This window comes from Pygoscelis adeliae, unplaced genomic scaffold (genome assembly GCF_000699105.1).
Source record: "Pygoscelis adeliae isolate BGI_AS28 unplaced genomic scaffold, ASM69910v1 Scaffold315, whole genome shotgun sequence".
NCBI lineage: Eukaryota > Metazoa > Chordata > Aves > Sphenisciformes > Spheniscidae > Pygoscelis > Pygoscelis adeliae.
Window position 1 is genome coordinate 659,150 of NW_008824865.1, and position 18,091 is coordinate 677,240.

An 18,091-nucleotide genomic window follows, 5' to 3' on the forward strand; every position below is an offset into this window, starting at 1 on the left:
ATTTTGATGCTAATCTTGGGAAAGAGCGCCATGTGGTATTATTTGTAGGCATTGGGTTTGAATTTAATTTGTATTTTGTGTCATTCTGAAGTGGAGTTAAAAAAAAAAAAACAAACATTGTGATATTTCTTCCAAAGAAGTTGGGCTGGAAGGTGCAGTATTGACTTGTAGTACTTTTATACTTTTTATGAACTATGGGTATGTGTGTGTGTTTCTGGAGGAACAAAGCAGGGTAAAAGCATACTAAAACAGTTCTCAGACTTTTCATACTTGTTTCACTGGCCACCAAAAACCTCTTCGGAAATTTTGAGAAGGCTGTTACAGAACTACATCTGTGCTAAAGGTGTTGAATGGTAACTCACCAAATATGAGTGTTTTTTTAACCTGCTGGTGTTATTTAGCATCACAGACTCTGTTGCCACAGGCAGCGGAGGTGCAGGGGCCGTTGTACTGAGATGTGCTGGCAACAGAACAGAAACTCTTGATAGGTGATGGCTGCTGGCATGAGCCGGAAGGTTTGTTCCTGTGTCCTTATTGCTGTGTTAACAAGAGGTAGACCTGGCATTTGTCATATGCCAGCCTTTTTCATATCCTTAAACCCTGTTGAGAGGTAAAGAATTAACATACTGATCAGCTAGTTTAGATGAATGCACTCAGGTGCAATAGTTGTTCAGGTGCAATAGTTGTGGTGTCATTTGGAGGTGCTGATAATCATAGAATCAAGCAAGCTTCCAACATGTGCTAGCTAAAATACTGAAAAGTTTATGCAAGCGGAAGTATTAGGTGTCTTTGGGATGAAATCTGTTTAGCTTTCTTTACTCCCTCCTTGTTGTGAAGGAGTATGTTTAATGGGAGTGGTTTGATGAGCATAAATGTAATGGAATAGAAAGGAAAGGGAATCGTGATGCTGAAGTAAGGGCAGGAAGCTGTTTTTTTCTGGTTTTGAAGAGTTTTGTTTGTTTGTTTCCTGGTTTATATTGCCTGCTCTACTTCATTAAATGTTTTATTAGGTGCTCTTGGATTTAATATTTCATATACCCACATGTGAAACTTAATTGCGTGAAATTTAATACGCTTATTGTAGTAAGAGAGGAGTATTGGAGAGTCTTGGGGTTACAGGTTAACTTGTTTCCTGCTCAGCACTGCATGTGGTTTGAGTGATGCTTGAATTTATGCTTTTCTGAGCAAGGTGAAAACAGAGTCCTTTCCCCACAGCAGAGTTTTTAATTAAAAAGAACTTTACATGGGACTTCATTGTCATCTTTTCCTCTTTCCAACACACAGCTTCTGGCTAGTTATTGCTATCTGAAAGATTAATCTGTGATTATCCCCCTCCCCCCCCTTTTTTTTTTCTGTAAAACAAGAATAAGTTGATGCTTTGCCCTTTATAGGTCACTCTTAGTAGTTCTTGTTTGCTATTCTGTACAGGTGCTGAAAAGGTATATGGTAAATGTTGTGATAATTACCTTTTGTTAGAGTAATATTTGCAATATGTCACATGGAGATGCAAAATAAAAAAATTTACTGGTCTCATTTTGTTTAGTATATGAAATGAGATTAAGGGATGGCTTGATTGCAGATGTGTGGAGATTCCTGGGGAAAAATTAGGTAATGGGGATGTTCTTAAATGAACAGGCACAGAGATAAAATTGTTCAGTAGCTGAAAGGGGATGTGTGTGTATGTATACCTATCTATATCCTTATAAATCCATATATATAAAAATAATATATACTTAAATCACTGGGACCATTTTCCATCTCTAGAAATAAACTAAGATAGGATGCTTTTCAAAGGGATATTATGATATTATCTAGTTTAAACAGGAACCAATTCTGAGAAGTCTGATGTCTTGCATAACACAGGGTATTGACCTGATGATTACTGTAGTCCCTGAACTGTATTATCTGAGTCTGTTCTAGCTGACAATATTTTTAGCAGAGTCATTGTGCACCTATTCTACTGAGAGATTAGTTCTAGTACAATACAGTGTATTACTGTGCCACCACTGGCTATTTTAGCCCTCCCTAATTAGACAGCTTGCCTCAGTGTGCTGAGGCAGAATAGATTTAGGGGATTAAGTTTCATGTGTGTGGCCTGGAGGCTCTGCAAAGTACATGTAAACAAGAGTTGGGTGTGTTCGTGCTTTGGAGAGGACGAGAGGGAAGGATGCAAGGCAAAATGTTGTTTGGGAAGTTGCCACATCTAAGGAGATGTGATTGGAAATAGGTAGAAAGCACCCGATTGTATACAATTAAGAGGGTAGCCTGAAAAACAGGTGAGATGGGGCCATGTAGAAGACAAAACGGGTGAAGTCAAATTCATCCTGGAGAAAAATCCTAGTGGCAGACTGCCAGGCTGGGAACTGGGGAAGGAGAGATGACCAAAATGAACTCTTTCACATTTTAAAGCATGGGCGCTGCCTGCTTTGCTGACAGAAGTGACCACATTAAGACATGAGAGTGGGAAAGGTTTGGCTGTAAGCAGAAGGAAAAATCACTTTCCCAATTGATGTGTGGGGTGGAGGAGGAAGAAATGTTCCTATAGGCAGTGCTGGAGCAGAATCTGACTTGCATGAGGACTATTACTTGCTGGACCACACATTCAGTGTGAGTAGTAAAACTTTGAGAGCTATGAGGGTCAGGTAATCCACTCACACTGTTCATAAGTAGCCAGAAATTAGGTTGCAGGTGAGGCATTTGTTGCTTACGCATTAAGGTTACCACATTAGCTTGGTGCTTAACTTATCAAGAGAGTTACATAGATTTCAGAGCTTGAAGTATCCCTTGAGCAGACCTCAGGTTGGGCGATGAAGATCTCTTGTCTGCGCATCCTTTTCGGGGAAGATGTTTTTCAAACCTGACATAGCTGTGATCTCTCTCTGGTTGCTACCTCCCAACTCTGTGGCAGAGAGGGACCTTGTGTAAGAGCAATTACAAAATGAGAAGGTAGTCTGACTTTGGGGTGAAGCTTTCATGATGTGGTGAGTCTTGCTTTGTTTCTCCTTTGTGCTGTATATGTGCTGGTGAAACACTACTTTCTCTTACCACTAGATCTGAAGGCAGTGCTAAGTTAGGGACGAAGGACACCATCATCGCTACTGGGTCTCTGGATGTTGTGTTACAGCCCAGGGGAAGTGATTGAGCCAGTAACAAGCTGCTAGTAGTGACACAGATTTCCATCAGCTCAGCTGGTCTCTGGAATGGTGTCTTGCTGTGGCCTGATTATGGTCACACATAATACACTTGCAGCTTGCTGTTGTGCTGGGTTTTATAGCAGCAGAGCGCTCGGAGGTGCTGCCCGGCTGCAAGGCAGGGAGCTAGCTGGGAGGATTCTCATGGGAAGTCTCTGCAGGTTGACATCAAAACTGCTCGCTTGACAGTCCTGTCATCGCTATAATAATTATCATGCAAATCATTGATATCTTAGGCATGCTGTTCCTCTTTGTGGTCACTCTGAGCCTTTACTTAGTAGTAGAAAGGAGAAAATTATTTGGCACCTGTCATAATTGCATCAATTCCTCAGTGTAGAAAATTAATTTTGAACTTTAAAAAAAAAAGAATGAAAATATATGAAGAAAAACTTTGGTTTTAAGTTGTCAGGCTTCATTCTACAAGTTACTGCTAAAAGTCTTTCAGAACTGGGGGGAAGTTGGGTTTTTGGGATGCACAAGAGGTTACTTAATTTTGAAAAGGTCTTTCTAGGCTTACTTGTACTAGAAAACAATGCAGTAAGTACCTCTGGAGCTTTAGAAGCCCTCAGAGTTCATGCTTGTAAGAACAATGGATTGCCTTTGTGCTGTCTGCACTGGATTAGTGACAGAATAAGAATGCTTAGTTTTAAAAAGAAGCTTGCCCTCTGTCTGACTTCACAGCATTAAAATAAGGCAGTATTTTAACTATAAAATACTAGGCAGTATTTTAACTTAATATCCTGATAGATACCTACGGAGTTGGCATTTTCTAAATATTAACTGTTATAGACAGCATGCTATGATGTTTAATTTGCTCAACTTTCCAGTTGTCTAGAGTGCTTTTAGGAAAGGCATATGACTAATTTCTCTTTGAAGACTTTCTCTCTCTACCTAGAAATAAAAGCTATTTTATTACAAAATCTTCATTAATTTAGAACAAAGTAACTTTATTATGAGCTTCTGCACATATTAATCAGGTTTTGTGTTTAGTGGACACGGGTGCTAGTGGATCAAGTTGGTTGTTAGTGAAGGAGCTTTTTATTAGCATTCTTATTTCATTTAAAGGAAAAAATTTATGATAATGATTATGCTATTAGAGAGAAAATCTGTGACCTATATTACATACTCCGTGTCCTTAAATGCAAACACTATTTGTAGAATATTTATGCCTATTTTACACATCACATAATCTTTCCTTTAATGATATTTTTCAAAGGTTTGCTTGATTTCCACTCCACACTAGAGGGTATGCTGACAAGAGAGGGACCGCCTGATCATTAATGAACTTCCATAAAGGAATTAGTGTGCGAAAACCTTATAAATCATTTATGGTTATTCTCTAGTGTCACACAGTGGGATATAATGAAACCTTTAGAATAAAAATTCTGAAAAGTACTCCTGACAGTGATGCACATACTTGGGTGAAAAACTTGTAATCTGCAATAAAAAAAGATACATCATGCTCTGTGTGATTTGTACAGGATATTTCTAATTTGTACTAAAGTATATGTGTGCTGGTATAATTTGAATTAGTCTGCAGCAGCCCACTTAGAGTTGTTGGAGACTAGCTCTCTCTGCATCAGCAGGCATTGGCACAGTCGCAGTAGATCAGTAGGTAGCTTTGGGCCCTAATGTTTCCATTCGATTTTGGAACAGGTTTCGTGTGTTTGTAGAGTAGCGTTTTGGCTTAGTTTCCTCTGAAAGGGGTATAATTTGTGCACACTGAAACTGCTCTGTGATCCAAACCAACACGTGATAAGTGAAGATGTAAGGGGAATTTGCTTCAAGACAGCACAGCTACTCCAAATCAAACGCTAGGGTAGACATGGCTCTTAAAGCACAGAATATGAAACGAGTATGTGCCTTTAAAGTATATCAGTGTACACAGATCTTCAACTTTGACATTGTGTAACTGAAAGTAGCCACACCAAGATAAATATAGGTACTTGAAGTTTGATCTAAATGGAGAATCTATACAAAATATTCCATGATTTTGTTTGTATGTAGCTGTACTGTTGATGTTTTATCACCCTTATATGTAGCCTTATTTGTCCTGTCTTTTAAGCTGCACGCGTGTGTGTGTTTTTTTTTTTTAAATTTGGTGCTGCTTTGAGAACTTGGAAACACTTTTTTTAAAAAAGGTAATTTTGTAAACAAAATTATTAGTTAATTACAGCTAGAATAATATGTTATGTTGGCCAGAGTTTTTCTTCCTGATAGTTAACCATTAAACCAATTGAATCACAAACTTCCACAATCTTCTTCGGTTATGGAGCTGGTACATTAACTCAATATTGACAAGATTGCAAGAACATTGAGAATGCAGAGGAATTGATAAAATGATAGAATATAAGAAGTCTGAGATGGCTGTATTCTACGAAGTAGTTTGTCAGAAACCAAACTGAAATAAAAGCTGAAATTTGTCTCAGTGGGGAAATAATTAGGAATGAGACACTCTTACCTTTAGAACTTGTTAGATATTGTTTTTTCTTTCCTCTGAAGGTATGCTGCTTCACTGAAATGAAATATTTCACAGCAGTGAAATGTCACAGTTCTGCCTGTGACAAAGCTCCTTTGCTGTCAAAGGAAAAGAAGGAATGTGAGCCTTCTCCTTGCTCTCATAGAAAGGAGACTTTCATTTAAGATGATAAGTAGGCTTTGGGGGTCCTTGCTCCCAAATTACTACTTAAACTAGCCTGCATTTTTTTTATATTTCTGTTGCTATTAAAAAAAAATTATCTATTTTTACAATGAAAGCATGAAGAAGTCTGCTAAAATTGGAAAGCTTGATTTCCATGAAACAGATCATGCAAGTTGCTCTTTAGTAATGCATAGCATACATACAGAAACATTTGGAGTTCTATGCAGATAGCCAACTTGAAGTTATTAGGTGAAGCTTCAGGGAAGATAACATCATTTACATTAACAGTTGTATGAGTGGGGTTCTGATACGGTCAGTACTGTGGCTCAGACAGCTGGAAGCTTCCTGGCTTGATGAAAAATGAGAATTTTTCAGTCAGTAAGGAATACTTTTCGGATCTCTATTTACATTGTTTGTATGCTCCTCTTTCTGATGATGAGAATTTTTTAATAGTTCTTTTTGTCTCTTCCAAAACAGAATTAGACCACAGCTAGCCAAAGAGAAGATTGAAGGATGCCATATTTGTACATCTGTCACACCTGGTGAACCTCAAGTGTTCTTGGGAAAAGATAAGGCCTTCACTTTTGATTATGTCTTTAACATTGACTCACAGCAAGAAGAGATCTATATACAATGTATAGAAAAACTGATTGAAGGTTGCTTTGAAGGCTATAATGCCACTGTCTTTGCTTATGGCCAAGTAAGCTTTACAATTTTATTTTCAAGTATTTACTTTGGAATAAACAGTTTCTTGTAACTGATCTTTCTCTTAAATTTTGGAATGCATGAACCTGTGTTTTAGCATCTTGGTTTTATTTTAAATGAGATATTCTGTAGGCCACTTTTTAGGAGTTTGTAGAGATTCTGTGCAGTGGCAACTGAAACACAGAAGACGTATGTAGGCAGTAGGTCTGAATTAACAGTAATGCTGAAAGTAGCATGAGTCCATATAATTCCTGTATTCACCCTAATGCAGCAATACAAATTAGTGACTTAATCAGTTGATATATAGAGATAGGTTATACTGAGGTTCTTTTCTAAGCAATTATCCATCCCTCTGCACTTTCAGATGCTTTTGGGAAGAGGAGCTTTTTTAAAATAGATCCTAGGGAACTTCAGGCCACATTTTTTGTGGGTAAAATGTAGAAATTGGATTCCAAAGTTTGAGAACTTTTCACAGAGAGCACACCCTCTCAGTACACTGGGCACACATTTTACTTCTCAAAGCTGAAATATCATTGAGTACAGTGTAGAGAATGTGTTACTGTCTTCTGAATATTCTTTTAGGAATTGATTGCATGAAATTTGGTCTTGGATGCTGAATTTCACCACTGTTAAATGTCGTATCTCAAGTTAGCTAGGTGAAGTCTAGTCCTAGTGAAACAAAGCAGTTTGCAGATCCAGTTTAGTAGATTTTGTTCAGCTGCGTGATGCTATCTTTGTCTTAGACTTGACCTACTGATTAAGTGAAAACACAACACTACCTTGTCTTCTATAGGACTCCACGTTTAATTAAACTGTTTTCCTTGTGAAGGTACAACTTGTATTTTTCACTGCTGTCTGTAAATTGAGAACAATGGTAATATTCTCCCTGAGATATTCAGACATCATAATTAAGAGAGTCATTTGATCTATTCAGTAAAGAATTGCAAATTCTGCTTCTACCTCCAAAATATATGCTTTAATTAGCAGTCGGTTGAAAACATTAACTATTCTTTTGACCTCAGAGGTGATAGCTCAAGGCTGATGTAAGCAGCTTAGAGGAAGCTTGTCAGGGAAAAGTTATGAAAGGTTGAACTGGTCCCTGCCTTCTTGTATGTGATCATTTTTCAAAATGACCTGTTGTTGTGCATGTTAATATTGTAAAGATGACAGACTGACTTAGTAGTCACTATCTAGCACTGGTGTTCACAAACTGCATTTCTGTGTGATGATTCGGTACTATTAATGTGTTCTAGTGACTACTCCTTTTTCAATTTAGACAGGTGCTGGCAAAACATACACCATGGGCACTGGATTTGATGTCAACATAACAGAAGAGGAGCAAGGCATTATATCACGTGCTGTTAAGCATCTTTTCAGATGTATTGAAGAAAAAAAACAAGCGGCTATTAAACAAGGACTTCCCCCTCCAGATTTTAAAGTGAATGCACAGTTCTTAGAGGTAAATATGATCTGTGTTTGTGTGTGTAACTTCATGTATTTTTTTGGAAAGCCAATTAAACATTTTTTCTGGTTGCTACTTTCACATTCTTTTCCCACGAGATGTTTTGAATTAATCTTCAAGATTTCAAAAGAAAATTTTACGGAGTTTGCTTCAGCTCTTCAATTTATGAAAGAGCCTTTTTATCTTATTCCAGTTGTTTTAGTAGTTTCCTTTGCAGTGTTATTTTGAAGTGTAGGAATAGTTACATTAGTCATCACTTATCCCTTTCTGCAGCACACATTTGTTTGTGGGGCCTGTTGCTCTTGTCTGTTTATAATTCTTTACAAAACCTTAAGGCAAGAAACTGTAAAAAAAAAAAAAATCAATTGTACTTTGTGCCTTTGAATAGTGACCATGCTTCACCTGCTTGTGTCACTTTGCCATAGATTTCTTTAGCTTTCAAAATCTGTTCAGGAGACTTGTTATATTCCTTTCACCAAAGAAGAAACCTAGCTTAAAAATACTTCTTTCTGTGATTCCCCAATGGTTTAGGATTGGGTTTCTGTGTCACTGTTCCCTCTTTCATTAGGCCCAGAGAAAACCTGGGTCAGTGCTGTGGAAAAACTGTTCCCTTTGTATTTTCTTGTAGACACAGCTACTGGTAAGAGAGGCCACAACATCTGTGATCTTTCTGACCTGCAGCAGCTGTTGGTTTAAGTCTTGCAGCTTTTATGCTGTCTCCTGCCCGTGGAACTATTTTTTAAATTGATTTGATTTGGGTGTAACATACTTACATTCACTACCAAGCTGCAAAATCTGATCCTTTAAGCACACGGAGAGGAAGAATCAATTTAAGGAAGAGCAGGTGTAAATGTGTATTACTTAGTTCAGTATTTGCAACTTCACTTTATCTACTTTGGGGCGGGGTAAAAAACCACTTTTGTATTACCCAAGAGAAAAGCTGTTGGTTTTATTACTGCTGAAGTAAACTAGGTCCTTTAGCCATATGTTCCTATAATTGTTTTAAAGATTAACCAGCTGGCATTAGTTTTGCACTAGTATAGGTTTGTCACTGCTAACCTCAAGCAGAGCTTTTTGTTGCTTTGGCTAATGTTTGCCTAGAGAGAGTCTAGGCTTGAGCATGGGCTGTGGGAATGCTGTACTCTTATGCTCTCTCTGAACATCAGGGAGCTGCAGCTTCATTTCTGCTTAGGCAGCTGCAACAATAGTAGTATAAGGAGCAGTAACCAGTGTAGTTTCTGAATTCCTTGTGTTTTTTGACATAACATTACAAATGTGACTGACAGTCCCAAAATACAGAGCAGTAATTGAATGTTACAGTGATAACGGTATGTGGAATTGCAGCCATTACAACATATTTCAGATGAAATGTACATTCTAAAACCTGTCTCGTTTATCTAATTTAGAGAGAGGTTAAATGATGTCTATAATAGTTTCTCCCTTAACAAAATGTCACTTTTTTTGGTAACTTTTTTAATTGCACTGAGGCTATATTGGAGCTTTCCCAGAAAGAGCTTTTTCTGATTAGTTATGTATTATACACTACTCTCGTATCAGAAAGTATCCTCTTCCTCCCATCCTATCTACCATTAGGGCTGGATTACATAAACAGTAATTTAGTCATTGAACAAGTTGAAGCAATGTTTTATTTTTGAATAACTTTGAAGTCTGACAGCTGGATAACTATTGGGAACAGTGACTTCTGTTTGCTACTTGCTTGCTTTTCTTTAGTTTGCTGAAGTCTGCCTCTCTTAATTCCTTGCTTTCCTGCTAACTCTTCTAAAAGATAGGCATGTGCAGTCCCATGCAATTGTAGGTGCATTATCAGGATCCTCTCTAAATCGTGGCATCAGTTTGTTTGCACTTAGCAAGGTAAAACATTAGTAAGAAGGCTCCTACTTAGAATATTTATGCCTAATAATTAAATATAATTCCTTTTTAATATGAAAAGAATTAAAAGCATCACATTCGCAAATGCTGAGCCTTTTTTTCTTGGGGATGGACTTTCACTCATGAGAGGAGAAAGCCTCTTGTTTTCAGTGTATGAGAAAGTGCGTTGGGTGAATACAGATCTATTGCAGTGGTTCTTTGGCTTTTACCTAGGGACATTGATCAGGGATATAATCAGTCTGACCTAAGATCTGCTGAAGTGAATTGGTATAACCAAATTGAAGATGCTGGAACTGTTCCAGGGTATATCAGCAGAGACCTAAGCCATGACATTCCCAGTGGGATGCTGCTTTTCCTGGTGGTTTTTTTTTTTTTTAATATTTGCCCTGATACCTTCAATTGGATCCAAACACCTTTCCTAAAACCCAGAACATTCCTATGAAATGATAATCCATCTCCTCTAACACAAATAACTGTGTAGTAATTTCTGATGTCTTTGCAGGTTCTGATATCATTTACTGACCTAAAAGTCTGATGTGCTTAATGATACTGAGTTGAAACACCACTAAATGTACATGTACTTACCTTCAGGGGACCCAATGAAACAGGCAGTAAACATTAAGCAGCCTGAAGCATGTGGTAGATAGTTGCTGTTGCTCGTATGAGTGTGCCTGAAAGTTGTAACTAAATCTGGGGCACCAAAGTGTAGGTATTGTATGGAGGAAAGTACAAAAGCCCTGCTTAAGAAACCATGACATAATATTTTTGGCCTGCTGGTTGGTGTCTTAAATAAGCAGCTTGCACAAAAACTATTGTATGTTAAATTCCTTCCAGGGCAGGAACAGTTTATCTAAATGAAAGAGACACATAGAATTCTTAAGGTGTGAGAAAGGAGATGAGAAGAGGTGTGATGGCAGGGAGAGCAAGTGGAGTGAGTTTGAAGTGTTTGGAGGAAGGTGCAGCCAACTGAATCAACAAAACAAAAGCCAAGCCCAAGGTCAAACCTGAAGACAGCAGGTGCCTGCCACAGAAACCACTGCCGCTGCTGTTCTGCTGGCACCGAGCGCCTCCCCTTCCTTGGTCCCACCAAAGAATTTTCTCCCAGATCTGACGATGTGGGGGAAGTTACTGCTTCTTAGAGTGGCATAATAATAAGGTGGGCAGATGACTTAATTTGCAGCTGCTCTGTCTATCATCCTATTGTCCTTGTAAGTTTGGATTCTTCACAGCATCCTTTTTTGAGAGCCTTGGCATTTGGATTTTTAGAACCTTCTGTATGGGCCATGCACAGATTTATTAGTCTTTGGAGGAATTCCTGAAGTAATATACATTTTTTGTCTTTTTTTTTTTCTCCTCAGCTTTACAATGAAGAAATTCTTGATCTGTTTGATACCACACGTGATATTGATGCAAAGAATAAAAAATCAAATATTAAAATACATGAAGATTCGGCAGGAGGAATTTATACAGTGGGCGTTACAACCCGAATTGTGAATGGAGAATCGGAGGTGATCATGGAAAATAAATTATTCTGTAGCATACCAAGTGCTTTCTAAAAATCTTGTCTGTCTGTTTTGATAAGCAGTTAAAAATAAAGGTTATGCTCACTAACATCTGCATCTCAGACAACTTATGTGTAAAGTTTAGCTGAGATTTTTATTTTCTTTACTTTCTGTAGACTTAAATCTGATAAATGTCTGATATTAAGTGCATACCACTTTCGGGGGATGCTAGAAACAGACTTTTGCTAATAGTGTAGTTCTGCTGGGAGAGAAAATTTTGGCACCTGTGTAAATCTAATCTCCCAAATCTTATGTATGTTATTTTTCCTGTGACAAGAAGTCTTTGCACAATGACTGATGTGATATAAATTGCTGTTTGTAAGTGTCTGTGCATTGCAAATCTGAATACAAATGTTATTGTACAGTACCTTTTTGAACAAAAGGTACAAAAAGTGTCCTTTTTTGCCACAGGTGAATGGAAGGAAGATTGCTATGTTACTACCAGGGGACATTAAAAAGAGGGGTACAAAGACTTAAGTGTTTTCTTTCAGAAACCACAAAAAAATACTTTTAGTTTGTTTATTTAAGAATCTTTGTGCTTTAGGCATATAGGAACTGAAATCATAGCAAAGAAAAAGCTTGTTTATATCCAAAACAATAAGTGTTATAGGAACACTTCTTATTTAAACTGCAAGCAATGCAATGTACTTCTTGTCTGTTTTCTAGATGATGCAGTGCTTGAAGCTGGGGGCTTTGTCTCGAACCACTGCCAGCACTCAGATGAATGTTCAGAGCTCACGGTCACATGCTATCTTTACTATACACTTATGTCAAACCAGAGTCTGTCCTGCATTTAACACTGTATGTATCTTTCCTGTTACTAAACTTCACTTTAGTAACCATTTTTCAAAATGTGAATATTGTTTTGGCAGCCACTGCTATTTGAATTGCACTTTGTAAAGATGCTACAGTCATCATCATGCTCGATGAATTTGCTAAGCATTATAGTAATTTGATTTAATCTGTGCATATGTAACCATCCTCTAGCCAGAGGCAACAATAAACTGCAGCCTCCTACATGAACCTGCCCATTCTCCTCTAGCGTTTTCTTCAGTATTTCGTTGCAACATACACAAGTAAGAAGGGTAAAATGTAATTTGTCTTTAATTGGGAAAGTGTTTTTAAGTGTCTGAGTAGTTAGTGGGTTTAAGCTTGCAGTCAGCTAACTGAAAATGCTTGGATATTCCAGATTAGGTGTTGATATCCAATGAGGAGTAAGTAGAAAAGCATTCAATTCTGAAGCTTAGCATATTTATTTTAAATATATGTATTTGGGGTTCAGATCTGTTGTTAAGTCTATGCACTTAACCTGAAATTTAAACTATGAATGTACATGGAGCTGTTCTGTAGAAGATTTTTCATGTGAATGTTCAGTTGTTTGCTGCTGTTGGTGTATCTTGTAAAACGGAGAGTTCTGAAGAAATCCATACTACTGAAAACTACAGTAGCTTCAGGGGGCTTTAATTTGATTATTCTAAAGGTATCAGAATTTTAAAATATTTTGGTGAACTCCTAAGTACCTGGCTAGCATTTTACACACAGATATCACATTTTTAAACATGTGGAACAGTGAATTGGATTTGTAGTGCTTTTTTTGGGGGGGGGTTGCCTTTTTTTTTTTTAACAATACAAATAATCATTTGCAGGCAAAATGAGGGTTGCTCCCTGGTCCTTTGTGGTATGTAGACCTGCTTTATACACCTGTTAAAAACACTTCTTCCCACTTTCCATGCTGAAACTGTGGACCTGGTGGTGTGGGCAGCTCTCTTGTCTTCTCACTCACGTAGGACCCTTGGTCACTGCATGGTGATGCTGTCTGCTCGGAGGTTTTGTTGAAAACTGTTTGTGTAGCTGGACAGTAACATAACTCATCTGGGAGCAGGCTGTCAGCACGGCAATCCACCTGCACTTGTGCACTTGCAACCTTCCCCACCAGCTGAGCCACCCGCAGGACTCTTGCCTGGCCCTGCCTGGTTTTTAACAGAAGCTTGTGCCTTCTGTTAAAAGGTGGCCACCTTCTGCCTTGTGTCAAACTGTGTTTTGTTCCTTCTTTTTTGGGAGATATGAGCAAGACAATTTGACTGTCTGGAGCAGGACATTGCTAGGTCCTGAATCTGAAGACAGCACCCTCTTCTTTCCCTGCAGTATTTAGAAGAGTAGAGACTAGGCCTGACATTGGCCTCTGAATGCTCCCGGAATATAAATTAATACGAGCCCTTATTGGGTGGCCAGGAGAGATGCAGCTCAAGTTTCTGTTGTTGCTGTTGTCTGTATTCAACGATTTTGGGAGACCTTTGTTACTAGGGCAACACTGTTCCTGGGATGACGTGTCAGCTCTATGCATGGTCCCGGTGCCTGGGGTGGGCAGGCAGCCAGGGCTGCAGTGCACAGACGCACTGCTCCTCGTGCTGCATTCATGCCAGCTGTGCTTCTCAGAAGTTTCTGGACGTATGTTTGATTTGCTAAATAAGTGAGAGAGAAAGGATGTGTTAATCATTGCTTTGAGGGCTGGGAAAGAGGGAGTGATCCACCAGCAGCATAAATGTCAAAATAGCCAAAAAGGTGTGATAGTCCAGTCTCATGGAAGTGGCACAATTCCTGATCTCTTCTAAAACTGCTACAAAAGGAGATCACTTAAGAAGTGTGACGTGTTTAACTAAGTTTGAGAACAGTTTGGTCTGCAGCCACACACATTACCCCTTGCAATAGCAGAGGGAGCTGTGGACTAGCTGACTAAGGACATAAAGATCATTGCCACAGAATACCTGAGGTTTTTTTTTTAAAGAAAAAAACCGAAACAATCCATGCTTACCGTGATAGAATGTTCCTAATAAAGCCTGTAGATTGGGCTGTGTGAATATAAGTCCAGTATACACTCAATATATGCCTATTACATGCTGCCATGGCAAGTAGGTAGAAATTGCCCTGCAGTGGTTATCTTAGCAAGAAGGTCAGGAACTGAGTGATTTAAAGATTTTTTTTTTTTTTTTTTTCCTCATTCAGTGTTGCTTTCATTACAACAAGCCTAACTACACTTAGGGTAAAATAAATCTTCACAGTATATGGTACAGTTACACTAATTGACAGAAAAAAGCTTGGGATTATCTAAAGAAAAAGGATAATTTTACTGCTGTGCTTTGGGATGTGAAGTGGAACGAGTCTGAGGCTACAGTACCTGCCTGTAGCTCAGTGTGTTCCTGGGCAGACTCCCTGCACTGATGGAAGCATGTGTCAGGTGCCAGTCATTACAACTTACTGGGGGTGGGGGGTGGGGGTGAAGAAAGGAACCTCTTCCTTCTCCCTCTGTTGTCCTTATCTCTTGGTCAAGTCAGAAGTGCTGGTGGAATACTGCCTGCTGGGAAAACTGACTTAAAAAAATAATTCCTAAAATAAAGCTGAAGAAGGGAAGCTGATGATGGGGATTAGAGAGGTATAAAATCAAAATACCTTTCAGTTATTTGGCAGGCTTATGAACTGTTAATTTAGGAGGGTAATATTATTGTTACTTTTTTTTTTTAAATCAATTTCCTTTGACAATGGATTTAACACTTGCATTCCAGGAGAAGTACAAATTTTGTTGCTCAACTTGCTGATGAGTTTTGTATTTTCTAATATATGTATTTTCCCCTGCCCTGAAATGATTGTAGGCCATATTTAGAACTAATTGGTATATTGGTATATATTCATGTGCACCTAGAGCCGGGTCTTCAAGAATGATATGATAGTGGATATGACTAAAATGGAGACAGTATTTTGAGAGATATTGATGTTGTTACAAAAGAATGAGTAAATAAGGAAAGAAATGGACATGACAAACAGGTAGTCTGGTAAATAATTATTGATTGAGCTTTGCAGTAGACAAATGTGAAAGATCTTACCAAGCTCTATGGGTTCTTCTTTATTTCAGGATAATGCCACTGATAACAGGATAATATCTGAATCTTCTGAGATGAATGAATTTGAAACTCTTACTGCCAAGTTCCATTTTGTTGATCTAGCGGGATCTGAAAGGTTAAAGCGAACAGGAGCTACAGGAGAAAGGGCAAAAGAAGGCATTTCCATCAACTGTGGACTAGTAAGACTATACAGTTTGTTTCCATAGGCTGTTGGTACCATCTTCTCCTCCTTTTTGGATCACTGGTTTTTAGTAATCCCTAAAGTAGAAAAGCATCATGTGCAGAACAAGGACTGTAGCATGAGACGTAACAGCATATATTGATTCTTACTGGGTTCTGGCTTGCTAACATTTTTCGGTTGTACTAGACCCTGACTAGCAAATTATAGTACTTATAACTGTTGTGAAATATAGTTAGTTACTCTAACTTTTAAAAGATATTGTAGAGATAGTCCTTTCCCTTTTTTCTATTTTTATTTTTTATCCTGTCAAGACCCAAACAATTGGAGAACATTACAAGCAGTTTGCAAGGAGTACAGGCATGTAAAACGTGGACAGTGAATAAGCTTAAATGATCAATAAATGCTGGTTCTTTGTTATAATTATGAAACATGATGTAAAACAACCCTAGGCAAAACACTTCTAAGTAGAAATAAAATTTTTAACTTAGAGCATCACTTCATATATTTTTTTTTTGTCTGTGTACTGGCTTTCTATGCAGTTTTTTTAATGAACTGTATTAAATGTTTTATTTAATTATGACTACACTGAAAAGTAGAGCTAGTGATTGTCAGTGGAGACTGTAGTTTCATGCCTTTGTTTTGAGCTACTTGACTGTATGGAGGCTCTGTGCAATTCTATTTAAAGGCTCAAAAATACATGTGTATTTTTTATGTGAAAACATGCCTTTTTTCTGGTTTAGTGTGTAGTACCAGAGAGGTATTCTGCAACTAGAACTTTCTTAGTGATTCTCTTGCCATCACGACAGTGATTATATTCTGTAGTTACTCTGGTTATATTATATGGAAGAGAAAAAGAATTCAGTTCAGTTTCATCATTGAAATAAACACAGAGTCAACAGAAATTTGGGGGTTTAGATAACATAGATGTATCCTTAACAAATAGGATACAAAATGCACAAAGGTGAAAATCAGTGTGATAAAAGTAATACTTCTTTATGATCACAAAACTTTCATTTACAGTGAAATCCAGCCCTCAGCTTTGGGAAACAGATTGAAAATGATTTAAACACTTCAAAGCAGTCACAGAATGTGGTGTATATGCAGTTCTTCAACTGCTGGATGCAGTAAGACCATTTTCAAGACTAAGAACTGGCTGTACAAGGTGCCATCTAGAGGAATGTTCTTTAATTTGGCATATGAATAATCTGATTGAAGTACGTGCAGTTGCACATTAAAAATAATTTTACAGCCAAATGTTAGGTTGTTTATAAACATGAATTGGACCCTTTCTTAGCAATGAAATAGGATAGCCATGGACTACATAATTTCAAGCCTTAAATGCTTAAATCTTTGTCAGACATTTCTTATTTCATATCTGTAGATATGAAACCAGTAAATTCTGTTTTTTTCATATTAACGCCCCATATCTTATTCTAAATATAGCATAAAGCAGATTGATAACATTAATTTTAAAAATAATATAGCTGCTGCTAGAAGTGAAGATCAGCTTTAATAGTCATCAAAAGTAAATGTTTGTTACATGAAGTAGTTCTAACTTTAGTTTGTGATGGACATATCGATAGACAGTGTACACAAATTGTGCTAAGCGCTTAGCACTTGCAGATATCAGACTGCAAGTCATCTGAGTCACTGTTCATAGTAGGAAAGTTTATAGATGTCTACTGTAAAATGTAAAAATATTCAGAAATTTTTTTATTATGTTAACTTTCATGAGCATATTCATTTCTTCACAATATACAGAGAGTTTATAGCTTTTTTTTTTTAAAATAGAATCAGTTCCTGAGTAGTTTTAACTTGTGCGTTACATGATTTGGTGTTTTATAGCTGGCACTTGGCAACGTAATAAGTGCACTGGGAGATAAAAGTAAGAAGGCAACTCATGTACCATACAGAGATTCAAAGCTCACAAGGCTACTTCAAGACTCTCTTGGGGGAAACAGGTATGAAAACTAGAACATTTTATGTATTTCATTGTGAATGAACATGAATGAGTACATGATCTTCAGAAAGTAAAATAAAATAAATAAAAATAAATAAAGTAAAATAATAAAATAAATAAAAAGTAAATAAAGATAAAAATAGCCACTTTTTTTGTTGGAGGGAGGTTCCAAAGATAAATTACTGTCATGACAGAAAACGCTGGCAGTGCAGGGAAAAGATTTTAAAGAGGCTTTTTGCATTGTTCTTTTCAGTGATATTGTAGCTTTACTAGACATGAGGCTTTGAGTTATTTAGAAGTTACCATTTCCAGGACAAGTCCCTTCCATGAAGGCCTCTTTAGATTATAGACAGCATAAATGGTAAACTTTGTTATTGTGCTACAGCCTTATTAATTACGGCATAGTTTAAACCAGTGATGAGTTTCTCCTTCAGAGACTTTTTTTTTGTTACTTTTTTTAAATGGTGCTTAATTGTTTGCTCTGATTACCATGCACAGGAGCTTGAAGTCAGCTTACCACAGACACTGCCATCTTTTTGTAAATGTTGTATATCTCAGGGTATGGTGCATATGTCCAGTTATCTGATGTTGTATTAGAACCTA

General features: G+C 37.5%; 1 protein-coding gene across 1 annotated transcript in view; it reads left to right on the forward strand.

The window, feature by feature from the left end:
* Window positions 1–18,091, forward strand: part of KIF21A (kinesin family member 21A) — a 77,048-nt gene that overhangs the window by 8,391 nt on the left and 50,566 nt on the right. The window contains exons 5-10 of the mRNA XM_009324374.1: window positions 6,310–6,532; window positions 7,814–7,996; window positions 11,248–11,397; window positions 12,118–12,252; window positions 15,359–15,526; window positions 17,374–17,489. Coding sequence (XP_009322649.1) covers window positions 6,310–6,532; window positions 7,814–7,996; window positions 11,248–11,397; window positions 12,118–12,252; window positions 15,359–15,526; window positions 17,374–17,489 — 975 coding nt within the window. The remainder of the gene's footprint in view (window positions 1–6,309; window positions 6,533–7,813; window positions 7,997–11,247; window positions 11,398–12,117; window positions 12,253–15,358; window positions 15,527–17,373; window positions 17,490–18,091) is intronic.